Genomic DNA, 18,959 nt, shown 5'->3' on the forward strand with positions numbered 1-18,959 from the left:
AAGTTTGGTAAAGCCATCCCCCCCATCTTTTTCGGTCTTTGAAGATATGTCTTGCGTATTCTAGGGTTTTGGGTTTTTTTTTGTTCCAAATGAACCGAGAGAATCTTGTCTAATTTAACAAAAAAAGAAATTGGGATAAATACAGGGACACTGAAAAAGAAAAGAACATTTTGGAAGGATGTTCATTTTAATCGCATTTATACGCCCTGCCACAGACAGATGGAGAAGAGACCATCTGTCCAAATCCTGCCTAACTTTCTCCACAAGTGGGTTGAAATTAAGCTTGAAAAGATTATGAAATTGACTTGTAATTTTAACCCCTAAATATGTACAGTTGTCCGATACAAGTCGAAAAGGCAGTGCTGTGCACTGATATTTCTGTGCAGCAGCATTCAGAGGGAACAGTTCACTCTTGGCGAGATTCAGCTTACAGCCAGAAATAAGGCTAAACTGTTCAAGTATTGAGAGCACCGAAGGAATTGAGGATGCTGGTTTTGAGACATAAAGAAGCAAATCGTTTGCATATAAGGAGACCCTTTGTTCCATACCATTTCTAGTAACCCCGGTGATACCTGGGTTAGATTCAATTCAATTCAATTCAATTTTATTTATATAGCGCCAAATCACAACAAAAGTCGCCTCAAGGCGCTTCATAGATACAGAGAAAAACCCAACAATCATATGACCCCCTATGAGCAAGCACTTTGGCGACAGTGGGAAGGAAAAACTCCCTTTTAACAGGAAGAAACCTCCGGCAGAACCAGGCTCAGGGAGGGGCGGGGCCATCTGCTGCGACCGGTTGGGGTGAGAGAAGGAAGACAGGATAAAAGACATGCTGTGGAAGAGAGACAGAGGTTAATAACAGATATGATTCAATGCAGAGAGGTCTGTTAATACATAGTGAGTGAGAAAGGTGACTGGAAAGGAAAAACTCAATGCATCATGGGAATCCCCCGGCAGCCTACGTCTATTGCAGCATAACTAAGGGAGGATTCAGGGTCACCTGGTCCAGCCCTAACTATATGCTTTAGCAAAAAGGAAAGTTTGAAGCCTAATCTTAAAAGTAGAGATAGTTTCTGTCTCCCGAATCCAAACTGGAAGCTGGTTCCACAGAAGAGGGGCCTGAAAACTGAAGGCTCTGCCTCCCATTCTACTTTTAAATACTCTAGGAACAACAAGTAGGCCTGCAGAGCGAGAGCGAAGTGCTCTAATAGGGTGATATGGTACTGTCGTGGTTCGAATTTTTGAGGAAGAGACATACGACTGGAAGTCCATAGTGGGTCAACACAAATTATTTTATTAGAACACACAGTACAGTGTGGGAAGAAACTTGCAACAGCAATCTTACAATCTTCCTCGAGCAGCCCGCTCCCCATCCTTATATTACCCTGATGACATCACAGCTAGATCTTACTGGAAATGATAACAGTTCCAAAGTTCTCCTTATATAGACATCCGATACTACTTTAGAGACAAACAAGTGTGTGATATGTTGTGCAATTTTGTGAGACTGTGTGTCCAACCGAGAGATTGTCCTGAGACGACCTCCCTGTTCTTAATACGTGCGGGAGTGAACGTGCGTACTTTCCATGACTCTCTATGTGCATGTTGGTGTAGGCCTAAATATGTGTGTAGGTGAATGTAGAAGGCCCTACTGGACCCACAGCTTCGAGAGGTGTGAATACACTGATATGGATACCATTTGCAACAGCTTAAGCAGATAAAAAGAATGATAGAGAACAACAATAGACTAATTAAAGTGATGATAATATGCATATATTAATATTTTGCTCAGATTACCATAGATATAATTCAGAGATTATTCTGTCAACTGATTCGATAATGATGAATGATTGATCAATGATAGTTCTGATTATAAATTGTCACCATAAGAATACAAAATAAAATATCTCTTGTCCACACTCCTCCTCTTTGGCCATCGGCCAACCTTTACCCGAATTTGTTTAACTCCTCCGTCCAGGCGGCTTCTCGCAATGGCATCATATACCCCGGACCAGCTGAACCAGCTGAACCAGAGTCTAGGGCCCTGCTTACCAGTTTTACCAACACTCGCCTTACCAGAGGAATGAGACAACACCCGATCATCAATATACCTAGAAAAACTATAAGAGAAAACATGGCAGACATAAACACACCCTTCCATTGCCCAGAGACAGACGTGATCCAGTCTCCCAGCCCCGTGTTCACGCCTGATTGCTCATGCATGGGTCTAGATAACGTTTTCAGATTCTCAAGCGCTCGAGTGACCGTTCCGTCCGGAGCAGTATTGTTGGGAATAAAGGTGCAGCACATGTCACCAAACATTGCACATACTCCACCTTTCTCAGCCAACAACATGTCCAGAGCCATTCGATTTTGGACTCCCATTAAAGACGTCGGACCTAATTGTTCCCACCTGAGCCAACCTCGCGCTTGAATTTTTCTCGACGACTCGATCGGTTTGGACTCTGGAGCGGATAGACCTCTGCGTCTGGGCAATTCACCTGTCTGCCAACCATTACGATTCCTTTAAACTATCAAATACTTTAGACTAGAGCCCTAGCCTATTAGGAGCCTGGAATGAATTAATGCTTGGCATGTCACGCTCCTCTTCTTTCTTCGTCTCCCCAGGTAGACTGCTGGGGAGAACCGCGGCACAGGGGGAGAGGATTATTCTGCCTCTATGTTCCCCCCCCGTGTTACTTGGGGTGGAGCTTATCTTGAGTAAGCTCTCTTCCGGGGCCACCTCCTCTTGGGCCTTCCTGGCCTCCTCCCACATGTTGACTCCCTACTGAGGCCTGTACACGAACGTTACACTTTTTCTCTAAAACAATCTCCTGCCAACCTGTAAGCTTGTGTAAAAACATCAGTCAGCAGTTACAGGTTAAGCTCATTTAACTCCCAGCTCCACCTGGAACCTGTATCCTGGAAAACAAATCTGCTAAATCAGACATCTTATTTATAACCAACTATAGATCACGAAAGTGATAAAGTATTCAGCACAACAGGCAAGTATCACGTTCAGGATTTCCCAAATCATTACATCACTATTATTGCCGCAATTTATTTTATCCCCAATTTAATCAGTGACTTCCCTTAAGCAATGTCACTCCACTTGCTTTATCCCTACGAACCCCATATTAAACTGTTCCATAGAAACTGCATCCCTTATTTGTTTTCTCATGTCACTTGTCTGTTTTCTACTGAATCCTCCACATGCCAAAACAAACATTAGCAAACCACATTTGACCATCTCGGGTTAGGCGTCAGCCATCCACATTCCAGAGGTCCTGTAAAACATTTCCTGTAAAAAGAATCACCCTGTTTCAAAAGAAGAAAATGCAAATGTTAACGCTGCGCAGGTGTGTACACACTTTCTCACAGTTATCTCTGTGAGCACCACAACACAAACCCCTGAACAACCACCCTGGTAGGTTCACGAACACCGAAAGTAGTATTTAACAGTTAAATCGTCATGCAACCTCAGATGTCGCTGTCATCTATCTGCTCCTGTAAAAAGAAACACACCTAAATTCATCCACCCTTTTTCCTATCTAGGTGGAGGTTAACCTTGAGTCGTGGTCAAGTCCTGTCAGCTTTTACCAGTCAGTCAGTTTGTTTTATTTCCAGTCATTCATTCATTCATTCATTCATTGCTGATAGTGGAAACCATCGCCGCATTTAGATTTCCGCCCTCAGCAAAATGACGTCATTTCAAAAAGAAAAACAAGAACATTAGATCGGATTACCTCGCTGAATCCTTTTTAGGCAGGGACCCTTATTTTCTAATTGTCCCAATAAGTGGCTTTCTCCAGAGCCCATTTTAATGTGGAGAAACTCACTTGCAACAATTTTCTCGCCGACGTGTAATGCTTGTAATTTCCGATGTGCAGATCTGCTTAAAGAAAAGACTCTCAAACAAAAATCAGTGCACTGTTCAAAATATAAAACAAAAATCAACAGTAAAACTTTAAAAGAACCCCTACTAAGAACTTAGTAAAAGAATGCAACTTAGTCTTTCTGAAAGACACACACTGTATAAATCTCCGAATGCAATATCTGTGCTGTAAATTATATTATTAATGCAATGGTGATGATGATTATTATTTAGCAATAGCAGTAAAATAATTTCCCTGCTCCACACTCCCTCTCTCGCCCTCTGGAACACCAGAGGTCGCAATACATTGTGTCCTCGCTCTGACCCTCTCTCGTGGTCCAGAGATCTTCTGCAAAGGAAACAAAACCCCATTTCCCCTCTAATCAATTGAGTTTAAGCATATAAGCAATTACTCCTGCATAAATTTGATCATAGCTAAATGCTGCCTAGACACAACTCCTGTGTGTTGACACTAACTTCCCTTTAACCTCACATTTCCTATGTTATAACCTGTTTTGATATAACTCTTTTTATTTCATTTTGCTCCTTTTAATGTAAAAATACCTTCTAATTCTAGTTTATCAGCCGTAACCAAAATATATGCTTTCCTTCCTCTTTGGTCCGTCTTTAAGTTCAGTTAAAAGCTAAACGAATTTCAGGCCTTTTGCCTGGAATCAATACTCTCATGTGTGTTTCTGGACTCTGTGTCTGTAAGCGTGTGCAATTCCTCAATAACTCATATCCTCCTCACAGTAGATTGGCCAATCATAGCGCTAGCCAAAAGCTCGTGACCCTCAAGAGACGAATTGAGCCACAACTCCTTTAAAAGCACAGAATGGAATATGTATAAAAAATCATTTCTACTTATAAGCTCTCCCCTTTATCCTAAAAATAAATCTATGTAATATCTGTATGTGTAAGCCTACATTATAACCACTACTTCCTTTGTCATATAGCTTCTTTGAATTTCCTCTACTCCAAACTCAAATGTATTCTATTAAACATTCACACCATTCTATCACTCATACAAACAGCAAGCTGTTCTTCATTGCGTATGTTTGTGTTCGTAGCCAGGTTTAATCAATGTCTATGCATTAATCATTATGAGCTTGTCCTTGTAAGGCTAATGCATTTTCTGCTTGTGTATGTGAATTTGCATATGTTGCTTTTGCAGTGTTTCAGACTCCTGCACATTTCTCCACTTAAGCCGTCAGTTTTCCTACCCAAATTTGCTAACCCAAATTTTAAGTTCCCACCTTATTAACAGCATTCCTGGTCCTCAGCCAGAAGTTAGGGCCCACTTGTCAGGTTTATGGAGACATGGCGCTGTGAACAATTCAACCAGAAACTTGCCTTATCATATCCAGTCAAGTTAACCTATAGGTTTCTTCCGACCGCTGCACGTGGAGAATTGATCCAGGTCTGTTTCGCCCCTGAAGAAACACAACTGAGACATTTTATTATTATCGTGAGTACTTAAACTACCCGTTTCCCTCTCTCTGGTCAGAAATACCAGCTTATGTCATGTGTATAAGTGTAAGCAGGTCTTCATTGCTTTTCCTATGTATTTTGTTAATGTTCAGTGAGTGTAAGCTGCTTTCTTCATTGCCTCTGTATGTTATAATCAGGTTTAATTCATACATCATTTCACTGATTTCTTAATTCAAAACTATCTCACTTCTGATTCTTTCCAGAAATAATTTCACATGTAACACTTTGTGTATGTGTGTTTTCCATTCATTCACGTAGTTGTCAGTTATTTTCTTTCTTCATTTTCCCTTTTTTCTGGTGGACATCTCTAAACACCATCATGAGTTCAGGGTTTCATTTCAATCCAATTATACCCTGTATTCTTGCAGTCGAACTCGTCCGGCTTCACCTCTCACTGGTCCCCGTCCTCTTTTCTCAGTGTCCTTTTGTTGTCTTGAAGTCTCCAGCAAACACAGTCTGTTTCTTCTCTGTTTCTCTTCAGTATTTTCCTTTTGGATTAAGTCCCAGCCTGAGTTTTTCTTTGAAAGACGCCTCTAGTGTCCATTCTTATATTTCAGTACATAACTGAAACCAATTTAGTCGAGGAGGGTAAGAACAGCCTGCACTTTCGCCGTCCATGTTTCATCACGTGGTTTCTTCTTCTCTGTTGATCCTTTCAGTCGTCTCTTTCAAGATTACTCCAAGCATGGCAAATCTGACAATCAGTGTCCAGTGCTTTCCCACCGTTCAACTGTCCAGCCTGTCATTCACAGTGCACGTTTCCATCTCGTAGTTCCTTCCATGCTGCTGGTCCCGTCAGTTTGGTTTCAGTGTTAACGGTTCAGTTGCACTATCTTTTGCCTGCTATTAATTCTTCCCAAATCCACGATGTTCTGTTGGTCTTCATCAGAAGATTAACTGTCCTTTGAGCTTCTTCTCAGGATGGGGACAAGTGGGAGGTCAAGCTGTAAAATTTTAAACCAAACTTTGGCTTGTTTTCTCCCAATTATGTTAATCTATGGTTTTGCTGCTATGCTCACAATTCTAGGTTGAGAAAAGTCCACCTTTATCTATTTGGGGCCTATATATATTGACACACTAAACCATAGCATTAATATCATTTTCATTTCTTTCCTTAAAGCCTCCATTGCTTCATGTGGCCAGAGTCTGCCTCTTCTGTTTTTCTCTCTGGGTGCTCACTCCTTATATGGGCATGCAAACTTCCTGTCACACACACACACACAGCCCCCACCTTTTCTTTCTTTCAGGAACACAGAGCCACGCGGCTCTCATGCACTTCACCAAGCCCCCCTCTCTGCAGCTTCTTGAGACAGAGAGAGAGAGACGCTTTTCCTTTTTTCTCTACCACAAACAAAAGCAAGCCTGTACATGCAAGCTTTTAAACAATATAAGCGCTCTCAATGTAATTTACACTTTATTTACATACACGGGTAATTTACATTCTATTTACATACACGGGCCCGTATAAACGTATGAAAACACCATATGCCAGAACAACTTATCTTCTTCATTTCTCTACCGGTGTTCCTAAGTTTTACCGACTAATTTAAAAGCATCTTTCAGCCCAGGGCCGCGCCTTGCTAATCAATTAAACCCGCTTCGAGGACGCCCCCGCCGAAAGCGGTCAGATTCCTAAGCCCTACTTAATTTATAACTGCTTCCCGCCAGGCAACAAGGACCTCCACCAGCCGCGTGAAATATCCCAGTTCACACTTTTGGCTTTACTTAAAGTTCACAAGTCCCCGACGTTGAATAGTCGCAGCCGGGTCGCACCCTGTCAATCAAACAGCGCAGTAAGGAAAGTGATCCCCTTGATCACTTTAGTTTTTAAGGGCGGCTCGAAATCCCCCGGGTACCACCCGAGCTTTTAACCTGACCGTGCGTCCACGATCAGGGGTCGCCACCACACGCTGAGCAACTGCACTCTTAGGGGCCGCGCCCCAGTCCTAAGACAATTTATTCAAGTGTATTATAAGCATCACTCCCGGGTCTTAGCCCGCGGTTATTTCGACGCCCGAACCGCGTTCTGCTGATCAATCAGACCGAATACCCTAAACTACTGGTTGGCTGGCTGGCCTCCCCAGTCAACCCACATCACTTTAAACACACACCGTATTGACTTAAACACATAACCTCTTAACTCAAAATTCACCCCCAAAATAAACAGCAATAAATTTAGTCAGTCCAATATTCCCCAAACTTTTATCACTAATTACCCCAAAATCACCACGGACACAGACCAGAAGCTCTACTGAGTGAACATTTAATTTAGCTTAATTTCCAATTTAGCACCTTTGGATATTTCTTGAATCAACAGGTGGTGCTTACCTCCTATTTCGGGGCCCATCACTCAGTCGACCTCCTGACTGTCCGTCTGTTTGACACCACTATACCTCAGCCAAACTCCATTTGTCCCTCCTCAAACCGGGTTTTCGGCACCAAAACTGTCGTGGTTGGAATTTTTGAGGAAGAGACATACGACTGGAAGTCCATAGTGGGTCAACACAAATTATTTTATTAAAACACACAGTACAGTGTGGGAAGAAACTTGCAACAGCAATCTTACAATCTTCCTCGAGCAGACCGCTCCCCATCCTTATATTACCCTGATGACATCACAGCTAGATCTTACTGGAAATGATAACAGTTCCAAAGTTCTCCTTATATAGACATCCGATACTACTTTAGAGACAAACAAGTTTGTGATATGTTGTGCAATTTTGTGAGACTGTGTGTCCAACCGAGAGATTGTCCTGAGACGACCTCCCTGTTCTTAATACGTGCGGGAGTGAACGTGCGTACTTTCCATGACTCTCTATGTGCATGTTGGTGTAGGCCTAAATATGTGTGTAGGTGAATGTAGAAGGCCCTACTGGACCCACAGCTTCGAGAGGTGTGAATACACTGATATGGATACCATTTGCAACAGCTTAAGCAGATAAAAAGAATGATAGAGAACAACAATAGACTAATTAAAGTGATGATAATATGCATATATTAATATTTTGCTCAGATTACCATAGATATAATTCAGAGATTATTCTGTCAACAGATTCGACAATGATGAATGATTGATCAATGATAGTTCTGATTATAAATTGTCACCATAAGAATACAAAATAAAATATCTCTTGTCCACAGTACTACAAGGTCATTAAGATAAGATGGGGCCTGATTGTTTAAGACCTTGTATGTGAGGAGCAGGATTTTGAATTCAATTCTGGATTTAACAGGAAGCCAATGAAGGGAAGCCAAAACAGGAGAAATATGCTCTCTCCTTCTAGTCCCTGTCAGGACTCTTGCTGCAGCATTTTGGATTAGCTGAAGGCTTTTCAGTGAGTTTTTTGGACATCCTGATAATAATGAATTACAGTAGTCCAGCCTGGAAGTAATAAATGCATGAACTAGTTTTTCAGCGTCACTCTGAGACAGGATATTTCTAATTTTAGAGATGTTGCGCAAATGGAAGAAAGCAGTCTTACATATTTGTTTAATATGTGCGTTGAAGGACATGTCCTGGTCAAAAATGACTCCAAGGTTCCTCACAGCGTTACTGGAGGCCAAGGTAATGCCATCCAGAGAAAGAATCTGGTTAGATACCATATTTCTAAGATTTTCAGGGCCGAGTACAATAACCTCAGTTTTATCTGAATTAAGAAGCAGAAAGTTAGCGGCCATCCAGGTCTTTATGTCTTTAAGACATTCCTGCAGTTTAACTAATTGGTGTGTGTTATCTGGCTTCATGGACAGATAGAGCTGGGTGTCATCGGCATAGCAGTGAAAATGTATGCTATGTCTTCTAATGATGCTGCCTAAGGGAAGCATGTATAATGTAAACAGAATTGGTCCTAGCACTGAACCCTGTGGAACTCCATAATTAACCTCAGTGTGTGAAGAGGACTCTCCATTTACATGCACAAATTGGAGTCTATTAGATAGATATGATACAAACCACTGCAGTGCAGTACCTGTAATACCTACAGCATGTTCTAATCGCTCTAATAGGATATTATGGTCGACAGTATCGAACGCTGCACTGAGGTCTAGCAGGACAAGCACAGAGATGAGTCCACTGTCAGAGGCCATAAGAAGATCATTTGTAACCTTCACTAAAGCTGTTTCTGTGCTGTGATGAGCTCTGAAACCTGACTGAAACTCTTCAAATAAACCATTCCTCTGCAGATGATCTGTTAGCTGTTTGACAACTACTCTTTCAAGGATGTTTGATATGAAAGGAAGGTTGGAGATTGGCCTATAATTAGCTAAGACTGCTGGGTCTAGAGATGCTTTTTGAGTAAAGGTGTAACTACAGCCAGCTTGAAGGCCTGTGGTACATAGCTGATTATTAGAGATAGGTTGATCATATTTAAGATCGAAGAATTAATTAATGGCAGGACTTCTTTGAGCAGTTTTGTAGGAATGGGGTCTAAAAGACACGTTGATGGTTTGGAGGAAGTAATTATTGAAGTTAACTCAGAAAGATCAATTGGAGAAAAAGAGTCTAACTTAACATCAATGGTACTAAGAGTAGCTGTAGATAATATTACATCTGTGGGATGATTATTGGTAATTTTTTCTCTAATGATAAAAATTTTATTTGTGAAGAAGTTCATGAAGTCATTACTAGTTAACGTTAAAGGGATGGATGGATCTCAGCGATATGGCCAAGGGCTCCATTGCAATTGCAAAGAGCAATGGCGACATGGGACAGCCCTGCCTAGTCCCTCTGAAAAGAGGAAAAAAGTCAGAATATGTGCCATTTGTTTTGACAGCGGCAAACGGGGAAGTATAAAGAAGTTCCAACCAGGAGATGATTATCCACACGCATCGCTAAAAGTTTAGCAAGGATTTTATAGTCCACATTTAACAAAGAAATGGGATGGTATGAGCCACATTGTAAAGGATCCTTATCCTTTTTTAAGATCAAGGATATAGATGCCTGCAGTAGAGAAGGTGGGAGGGATCCAACTTCAAGTGAATGCTTATACATATTTACCATGAGCGGGGCCAGTTTAGGCATAAATTTACGATAGAACTCAACGGGAGACCCGTCCTGTCCGGGACACTTAGAACACTGTAATTTGCTGATAGCTTGCAGGATCTCTTCTACAGTTATTGGTCCCTCCAGCCGAAGACTGTGTGTTTGATCAATTGATGGGAGTTTAAGATGATTGAAAAAGGAGTCCAAAGATTCAGTGCTAAATACAGATTCAGACGCATAAAGAGAATAAAAGTCTCGAAATTGGTTATTAATTATTTTAGGATCCATAGAAACACTGCTTGATGTCTGAATCCGAGGAATGGAATGTGCAGCTGCTGCACTACGAAGCTGATGGGAAAGCAGTTTACTGGCCTTATCCCCATACTCATACTGGGAGTGCTGACACTTCAACAGCATCTCTTCAGCCCGAGCAGAGGACAGGTGATTAAACTCAGTCTGCAAGGACAGCCTGTCGTTATAGGGATGGGTATTGTTTAGGTTTTATCCGATACCAGTACCAAACCGGTACTTTTGAAACGGTGCCGGTGCTTAAACGGTGCTCGAACCGGTGCTTAAAGAATGGAGAACACAAACTTTGTCCAAAAACTTCTCATGTTTAGCTGTTTTTTGTAAAAAGATAACAATGTTAGCCTTTTCTGCAGCTATGGGGGATTTATGGTATCACTCTTGGCTGGAAGCAGTGCTTAATCAATGGAAAAAACACAAACTTTGTCCAAAAACCTCTCATGTTTAGCTGTTTTTTTGTAAAAAGATAACAATGTTAGCCTTTTCTGCAGCTATAGGGGATTTATGGTATCACTCTTGGCTGGAAGCAGTGCTTAATCAATGGAAAAACACAAACTTTGTCCAAAAACCTCTCATGTTTAGCTGTTTTTTTGTAAAAAGATAACAATGTTAGCCTTTTCTGCAGCTATGGGGCATATATGGTATCACTCTTGGCTGGAAGCAGTGCTTAATCAATGGAAAAAACACAAACTTTGTCCAAAAACCTCTCATGTTTAGCTGTTTTCCACTTTTTCTTTGGTCATTTTAGCCTTTTTGGCCAGGGTGAAGGGAGTATCTGCCATCAAACAAGAAGACAGCCGCATGTAACTACGACGGTGTTTGCTAGTTCACCTTACATGCATTAATGTGATAACGTGGTTAGCCTACTCAACGTAAATTACACACGAACAACATGAAGCTACTCACGCAGAGAATAACTGCTGCTGCTGCCATCATCATCCTCATCATTTCTGCTCTAATCTTCGGGTTTTTGGGAGATGTTGCAAACTCTGGGTCTGATAACAGGCACCACACCCGCAGTAGATGTGCTCGATGTGTGTGGCGTTATTTTCTGAGCGCACGTAAAAAAAATTTGAGCGCACGTAAAAAAAAAATTGCAGTTGCAAGTGTTGCATTTTGAGGTGAGATTTATTTTGAGCGAAGAAAAGCTGAATTTGAGTGAACAAAATTCATTGCTGCGTGCAAAAAATGTATTTCAGTGTTTGCTATTATCCACCACACACACACACAACAGCAGTCCCTCTGGCTCAGTTTTTGCATTTGCGCTCACTCGCAATGTGTTGCTCGCACTCTCAACATTTCTGCCCATGCGCGCTCAACTCTTTCTGTACACCGTTATATTTGTGCCACAAAACCAGCCAATCACAGGCTTGGATGCAAAAAAATCTGATTGGCTGTTCTGGTCTCCAATCAGCTCGAAATGACGAAATGCAATATCCCAGAATCCATTTCGCCCAAAACTCAAACGAGGCAGTGGCGGAGGAACACAGAGTGGCAGAGTTTGAAATATTACTCTTTCTGGGTCACAAAATAAACCTTAAAGATATTTTCATGCGAGAATGTTGCTGTGTAAACTTCTAATATCTGCTCGATTCATCAAGACATCACATATTTGCACAAGTGCTCTAACGTTTTCGGAGCACTTACGAAGTCTAAAATGATCTGAAATTTTTAGGTGTGTTTCTTGTAAAAACACAATCTGGGCACCAAAAATTGCAAATGATAGGCTGGTTCAGACCTTTACAATTCCAGCTACAGAACTTAAACGAGTGACCTGCTTGTTGGCTATTAATATTTAGTTGCAATACCATGTTAGAACAAAGACAAAAAAACAAAAGCTGACCGGTGAGAAGCACAGAAAGAACAAAGTCAGTGTACAGAACAGTACAACATAAAAACAAAGAGAACACCCAAACTTCCCCCTAAATGCTGAAGCATCTTCCCAAACAAGATGCGCGCACCCCCCACCAAATACACCCCTGAGCACTTCTTCCCAACCATCCAAAGTCCCAGTTGAGTTCAAGCTCCTTACAATACAAGGCAGAGACAAATCAAGGATTGTATAAAAATATATTAGAACAAGACACATCCTATAAATCAAGTTCACCTCAAATAAATGTTACTAAAAAAAAAAAAAAAATTTCACAGAAGTTAACCAAGATGAACATATCAGCCTAACGGGCTAAGACACTTATGTGTCCTGAGAGGCAGGGCCCCCCAGGATTTTATTGGCAAAGTCCGTGGCAGACGCAGGATCAGTAAACTTACGTACAACTCCATCTGGAAGTGACACCCTCAGTTCCGCAGAATAGAACAGGCCGAACTTGATCCCAGGACAAGAGTGCAGAAGGCGCTTCAAACTAGTAAACTATGAACGTTTTTTAGCCACTGCAGGTGTGAAGTCTGGAAAAATGGAGATCCTTCTGCCCTGGTAAAGTAGAGGAGAGTTTGCTCCTGCAAGACGTAGCAGCTGTTCCTTGACATGGAAGTAGTGAACTCTAATGAGCAGTGGGCAAGGAGGTGCTCCATCTCTGGGCTTTGGTCCAAGGGATCTGTGAACCCGATCCAACAGAGGTGCTTCATTCAGTTTCAGAAGATCTTGCAGGAGATGGGAAATAAACTCCCTAGGGTTAGATTCAATTCAATTCAATTCAATTTATTTATATAGCGCCAAATCACAACAAAAGTCACCTCAAGGCGCTTCATAGATACAGAGAAAAACCCAACAATCATATGACCCCCTATGAGCAAGCACTTTGGTGACAGTGGGAAGGAAAAACTCCCTTTTAACAGGAAGAAACCTCCGGCAGAACCAGGCTCAAGGAGGGGCGGGGCCATCTGCTTCACACCATGGTGTCTAACAGCGCCCCGCCTCACTTCAGTTTTTCCGGGAACTTTTGATTGTCACATGAGCCATCACAGATAATGTCATTGATTAAGCCAGGTGGAGTGTGTGTGTGTGTGTGTCTTCAGGAGTTTTACATGAAGTGTGCGTCTCACCCGACGTCAGATGATGACCTTTCCGTGGCCCTCGACCTCATCATGACCAACACCAGAGGCGTGCCCTGCATCGCCTGCACCGATGTCATGTACGGCGCACACACGCACACACACACGGACACACACACACACCACCCATCAGCCAGGTGTAACCCCACCCCTTCTGCCTCTCAGGGGCGTGGTCCTGGTCTTCCAGTGCTCGGAGCGTCATGTGATCTGTCTCGACTGTTTCCAGCGTTATTGCCAGACGCGCCTGAATGACCGGCAGTTTGTGTACCATCCTGTGATTGGCTACTCGCTGCCGTGTGCAGGTGGGGACAAGGGGTGTGGTCAATGCAACCTTCACTCTCTGTAGAAATATGTCAGGACAAGACTGCCCAAGAATCTGAATTCATTTTCAATGATCATTGTTCATTAACTGCAGACAGGAGCATCTGACATCATCAGACATGTGTGAGTGCGCACACGCGTGTAAACATGTTTCATGTGTTAATGTTTCAGTCGGCTGCGACGACTCTCTGATTAAAGAAGTTCATCATTTCAGGATCCTGGGAGACGAGCAGGTACACGCAGTACTGCATCACAAAGATAATTATACAAATACTCTCACACTTACTGTGAGTGAAACATTGTGAAGTCTGTCAACACTCGGCCAACAACAAATGATCAAAAAATAAAAACAAATAAATAAATAAATGAGTGAACGTGGCAGACAGATGTCAGACAGACTCTCAAATATGAAATCCCTGAAGAAGATTTTTGTAAGCAAATGGGAACCAGTAAGAGCCAATGAGAGGCCTCTGCCTCAATCCTAGCCAATTACTGTGAGCAGAAAGGGGTTACCATGGCAACGATAACGCAAGAAAACCAAAGTTCATCCAGTGAGCATGCTCCAGGTGAGTCAGCTGAACCACCTGCACCCTCAGTCACCTTTGCTGTGTCCTCTCAGTATGGGCGCTACCTGCAGTACGGCGCTGAGGAGTGTCTGCTCACCACTGGAGGAATGATGTGTCCATCACCTGGCTGTGGGGCGGGGCTTCTCCCACCTGATGGCAGCAGGAAGGTGGAGTGTGACCGCCGGCTTGGCTGCGGCTTTGTCTTCTGCAGACTCTGCAGGGGGGAGTACCATGAGGGGGCGTGTCAGGCAGTGACAGCCCCGCCCACAGGGGAAGCAGCACAGGTGAGCTGGCCAGTTACAGAGGTTGTAGGACGATGACGAAGATAAAACAATCAGCTGACTCCTCTTCTTCCTCAGGGCTTCGTGGTCGGGGAGGAGGCGTCGCTCATGGGGAGATGGGAGCCAGCATCTCTGCTCGTCATCGCCGAGTCGACCCGGCCCTGCCCAACGTGTTCGGTTCCCGTGGAGAGAAATGGTAAGGGACGGCTGTGGTGTCATACATGTCGGGGATCGTGTGACAATGGCTGACACGCTGTCTCCCCCTGCAGGCGGCTGCATGCACATGCACTGCCCGCTGTGCAAGACCGAGTGGTGCTGGCTCTGTGGAGTCCCCTGGAACAGAGAGTGTATGGGAAACCACTGGTTCGGTTAAACGGGTCACATCACTGCTTGCGGTCACAGAAAAGACTGATGGCTTTAACATGTTCTTCCTTTTTGTTGAAGCCCTTTCACAATAAAAGTCAAATGAAGTTTGTAGTCTGACTGACTGACTGTTTGAATAAACATGTGAATCCAACAGTGGGAAAAATGTTTATTTTCACTCTTGGACTTTCAGGTTTTACTGTCTCCTTTCTTAATTTGAGTAAACATTTCTGAGTTAAAATATCTTCACGTGTATGCTGAATCGTCCAGGTAAAGAAAGTTGATTCTGTTCATCTGGACGTTTTCAGATGAGAAACGTTTCATCATCAGGTGCTACGGTGGCCCCTAGAGACAAAGCACGTACAAACTCCAAAACACGTACAAACTCCAAAACACATGCAAACTCCAAAACACAACGGCAGTGCTCCAGGACGCTAGGGGCAGTGTTGAGATTTTGTTATCTAGTAACTACACAAGCCAGGTACTTCCTGGCTTGTGTAGTTACTAGGTACCAAAGGCTGCTTGAAATGCGGCCCTCAAACGCGTCTTTCATTTCCCTGAATTCTAAGGATGGGTCGGTGTAGCCTTCATGGCCCAACATATCCCAGACTTCATAGCCCAAGACAGACTTTTAATTCATTTGAAAGCCTGATGCTTAACATTGTCCACCCCAGCTGTGAAACTCAGAAACCAGTCTTACTTGTTATCATCTATCGTCCACCTGGGCCTTACACAGAGTTTCTGTCTGATTTCTCAGACTTTATATCTAATTTAGTTCTGAGCTCAAATAAAATAATTATTGTGGGTGATTTTAACATCCATGTAGATGCTAAAAATGACAGCCTCAACATGGTATTTAGTCTGTTATTAGACTCAATTGGCTTCTCTCAAAATGTAAAAGAACCCACCCACCACTTTAATCACACTCTAGATCTTGTTTTAACATATGGCATAGAAACTGAACATTTAACAGTGTTTCCTGAAAACCCTCTCCTGTCTGATCAATTCAATTCAATTCAATTCAATTTTATTTATATAGCGCCAAATCACAACAAAAGTCGCCTCAAGGCGCTTCATAGGTGATCATTTCCTGATAACATTTACATTTACAATAATTGATTACACAGCGGTGGAGAGTAGATTTTATCAAAGTAGATGTCTTTCTGAAAGCGCTGTAACTAAGTTTAAGAATATAATCCACCCACTGTTATCATCTTCAATGCCCTGTACCAACACAGAGCAGAGCAGCTATCTGAACGCTACCCCAACAGAGGTCGATTATCTTGTTAATAATTTCACCTCCTCACTACGTATGACTCTGGATACTGTAGCTCCAGTGAAAACTAAGGTCTCTAATCAGAAGTACCTGACTCCGTGGTATAATTCTCAAACACGTACCCTAAAGCAGATGACTCGTAATCTGGAGAGGAAATGGCGTGTCACAAATTTAGAGGATCATCATTTAGCCTGGAGAAATAGTTTGCTGCTTTATAAGAAAGCCCTCCGCAAAGCCAGAACATCTTACTATTCATCACTGATTGAAGAAAATAAGAACAACCCCAGGTTTCTCTTCAGCTCTGTAGCCAGGCTGACAAACAGTCAGAGCTCTGTTGAGCCAACCATCCCTTTAACGTTAACTAGTAATGACTTCATGAACTTCTTCACAAATAAAATTTTTATCATTAGAGAAAAAATTACCAGTAATCATCCCACAGATGTAATATTATCTACAGCTACTCTTAGTACCATTGATGTTAAGTTAGACTCTTTTTCTCCAATTGATCTTTCTGAGTTAACTTCAATAATTACTTCCTCCAAACCATCAACGTGTCTTTTAGACCCCATTCCTACAAAACTGCTCAAAGAAGTCCTGCCATTGATTAATTCTTCGATCTTAAATATGATCAACCTATCTCTAATGGTCGGCTATGTACCACAGGCCTTCAAGCTGGCTGTGGTTAAACCTTTACTCAAAAAGCCATCTCTAGACCCAGCAGTCTTAGCTAATTATAGGCCAATCTCCAACCTTCCTTTCATATCAAAAATCCTTGAAAGAGTAGTTGTCAAACAGCTAACAGATCATCTGCAGAGGAATGGTTTATTTGAAGAGTTTCAGTCAGGTTTCAGAGCTCATCACAGCACAGAAACAGCTTTAGTGAAGGTTACAAATGATCTTCTTATGGCCTCTGACAGTGGACTCATCTCTGTGCTTGTCCTGCTAGACCTCAGTGCAGCGTTCGATACTGTCGACCATAATATCCTATTAGAGCGATTAGAACATGCTGTAGGTATTACAGGTACTGCACTGCAGTGGTTTGTATCATATCTATCTAATAGACTCCAATTTGTGCATGTAAATGGAGAGTCCTCTTCACACACTGAGGTTAATTATGGAGTTCCACAGGGTTCAGTGCTAGGACCAATTCTGTTTACATTATACATGCTTCCCTTAGGCAGCATCATTAGAAGACATAGCATACATTTTCACTGCTATGCAGATGACACCCAGCTCTATCTGTCCATGAAACCAGATAACACACACCAATTAGTTAAACTGCAGGAATGTCTTAAAGACATAAAGACCTGGATGGCCGCTAACTTTCTGCTTCTTAATTCAGATCAAACTGAGGTTATTGTACTCGGCCCTGAAAATCTTAGAAATATGGTATCTAACCAGATTCATACTCTGGATGGCATTACCTTGGCCTCCAGTAACGCTGTGAGGAACCTTGGAGTCATTTTTGACCAGGACATGTCCTTCAACGCACATATTAAACAAATATGTAAGACTGCTTTCTTCCATTTGCGCAACATCTCTAAAATTAGAAATATCCTGTCTCAGAGTGACGCTGAAAAACTAGTTCATGCATTTATTACTTCCAGGCTGGACTACTGTAATTCATTATTATCAGGATGTCCAAAAAACTCACTGAAAAGCCTTCAGCTAATCCAAAATGCTGCAGCAAGAGTCCTGACAGGGACTAGAAGGAGAGAGCATATTTCTCCTGTTTTGGCTTCCCTTCATTGGCTTCCTGTTAAGTCCAGAATTGAATTCAAAATCCTGCTCCTCACATACAAGGTCTTAAACAATCAGGCCCCATCTTATCTTAATGACCTTGTAGTACCATATCACCCTATTAGAGCACTTCGCTCTCGCTCTGCAGGCCTACTTGTTGTTCCTAGAGTATTTAAAAGTAGAATGGGAGGCAGAGCCTTCAGTTTTCAGGCCCCTCTTCTGTGGAACCAGCTTCCAGTTTGGATTCGGGAGACAGAAACTATCTCTACTTTTAAGATTAGGCTTAAAACGTTCCTTTTTGCTAAAGCATATAGTTAGGGCTGGACCAGGTGACCCTGAATCCTCCCTTAGTTATGCTGCAATAGACGTAGGCTGCCGGGGGATTCCCATGATGCATTGAGTTTTTCCTTTCCAGTCACCTTTCTCACTCACTATGTATTAATAGACCTCTCTGCATTGAATCATATCTGTTATTAACCTCTGTCTCTCTTCCACAGCATGTCTTTTATCCTGTCTTCCTTCTCTCACCCCAACCGGTCGCAGCAGATGGCCGCCCCTCCCTGAGCCTGGTTCTGCCGGAGGTTTCTTCCTGTTAAAAGGGAGTTTTTCCTTCCCACTGTCGCCAAAGTGCTTGCTCATAGGGGGTCATATGATTGTTGGGTTTTTCTCTGTATCTATGAAGCGCCTTGAGGCGACTTTTGTTGTGATTTGGCGCTATATAAATAAAATTGAATTGAATTGAATTGAA

At 42.4% G+C, this 18,959-nt stretch overlaps 1 protein-coding gene across 1 annotated transcript in view; it reads left to right on the forward strand.

Annotated features, from left to right (window-relative positions):
* Positions 1–15,349, forward strand: part of prkn (parkin RBR E3 ubiquitin protein ligase) — a 35,645-nt gene extending 20,296 nt beyond the window's left edge. Inside the window, exons 6-11 of the mRNA XM_084949630.1 lie at positions 13,629–13,744; positions 13,830–13,966; positions 14,157–14,218; positions 14,605–14,835; positions 14,911–15,028; positions 15,102–15,349. Coding sequence (XP_084805756.1) covers positions 13,629–13,744; positions 13,830–13,966; positions 14,157–14,218; positions 14,605–14,835; positions 14,911–15,028; positions 15,102–15,205 — 768 coding nt within the window. The 3' untranslated portion in view covers positions 15,206–15,349. The remainder of the gene's footprint in view (positions 1–13,628; positions 13,745–13,829; positions 13,967–14,156; positions 14,219–14,604; positions 14,836–14,910; positions 15,029–15,101) is intronic.
* Positions 15,350–18,959: the final 3,610 nt, after the last annotated feature.

Source organism: Perissodus microlepis, chromosome 13, assembly GCF_051167445.1.
Source record: "Perissodus microlepis isolate ML-2025 ecotype Zambia chromosome 13, ASM5116744v1, whole genome shotgun sequence".
In the NCBI taxonomy this organism is placed as follows: domain Eukaryota; kingdom Metazoa; phylum Chordata; class Actinopteri; order Cichliformes; family Cichlidae; genus Perissodus; species Perissodus microlepis.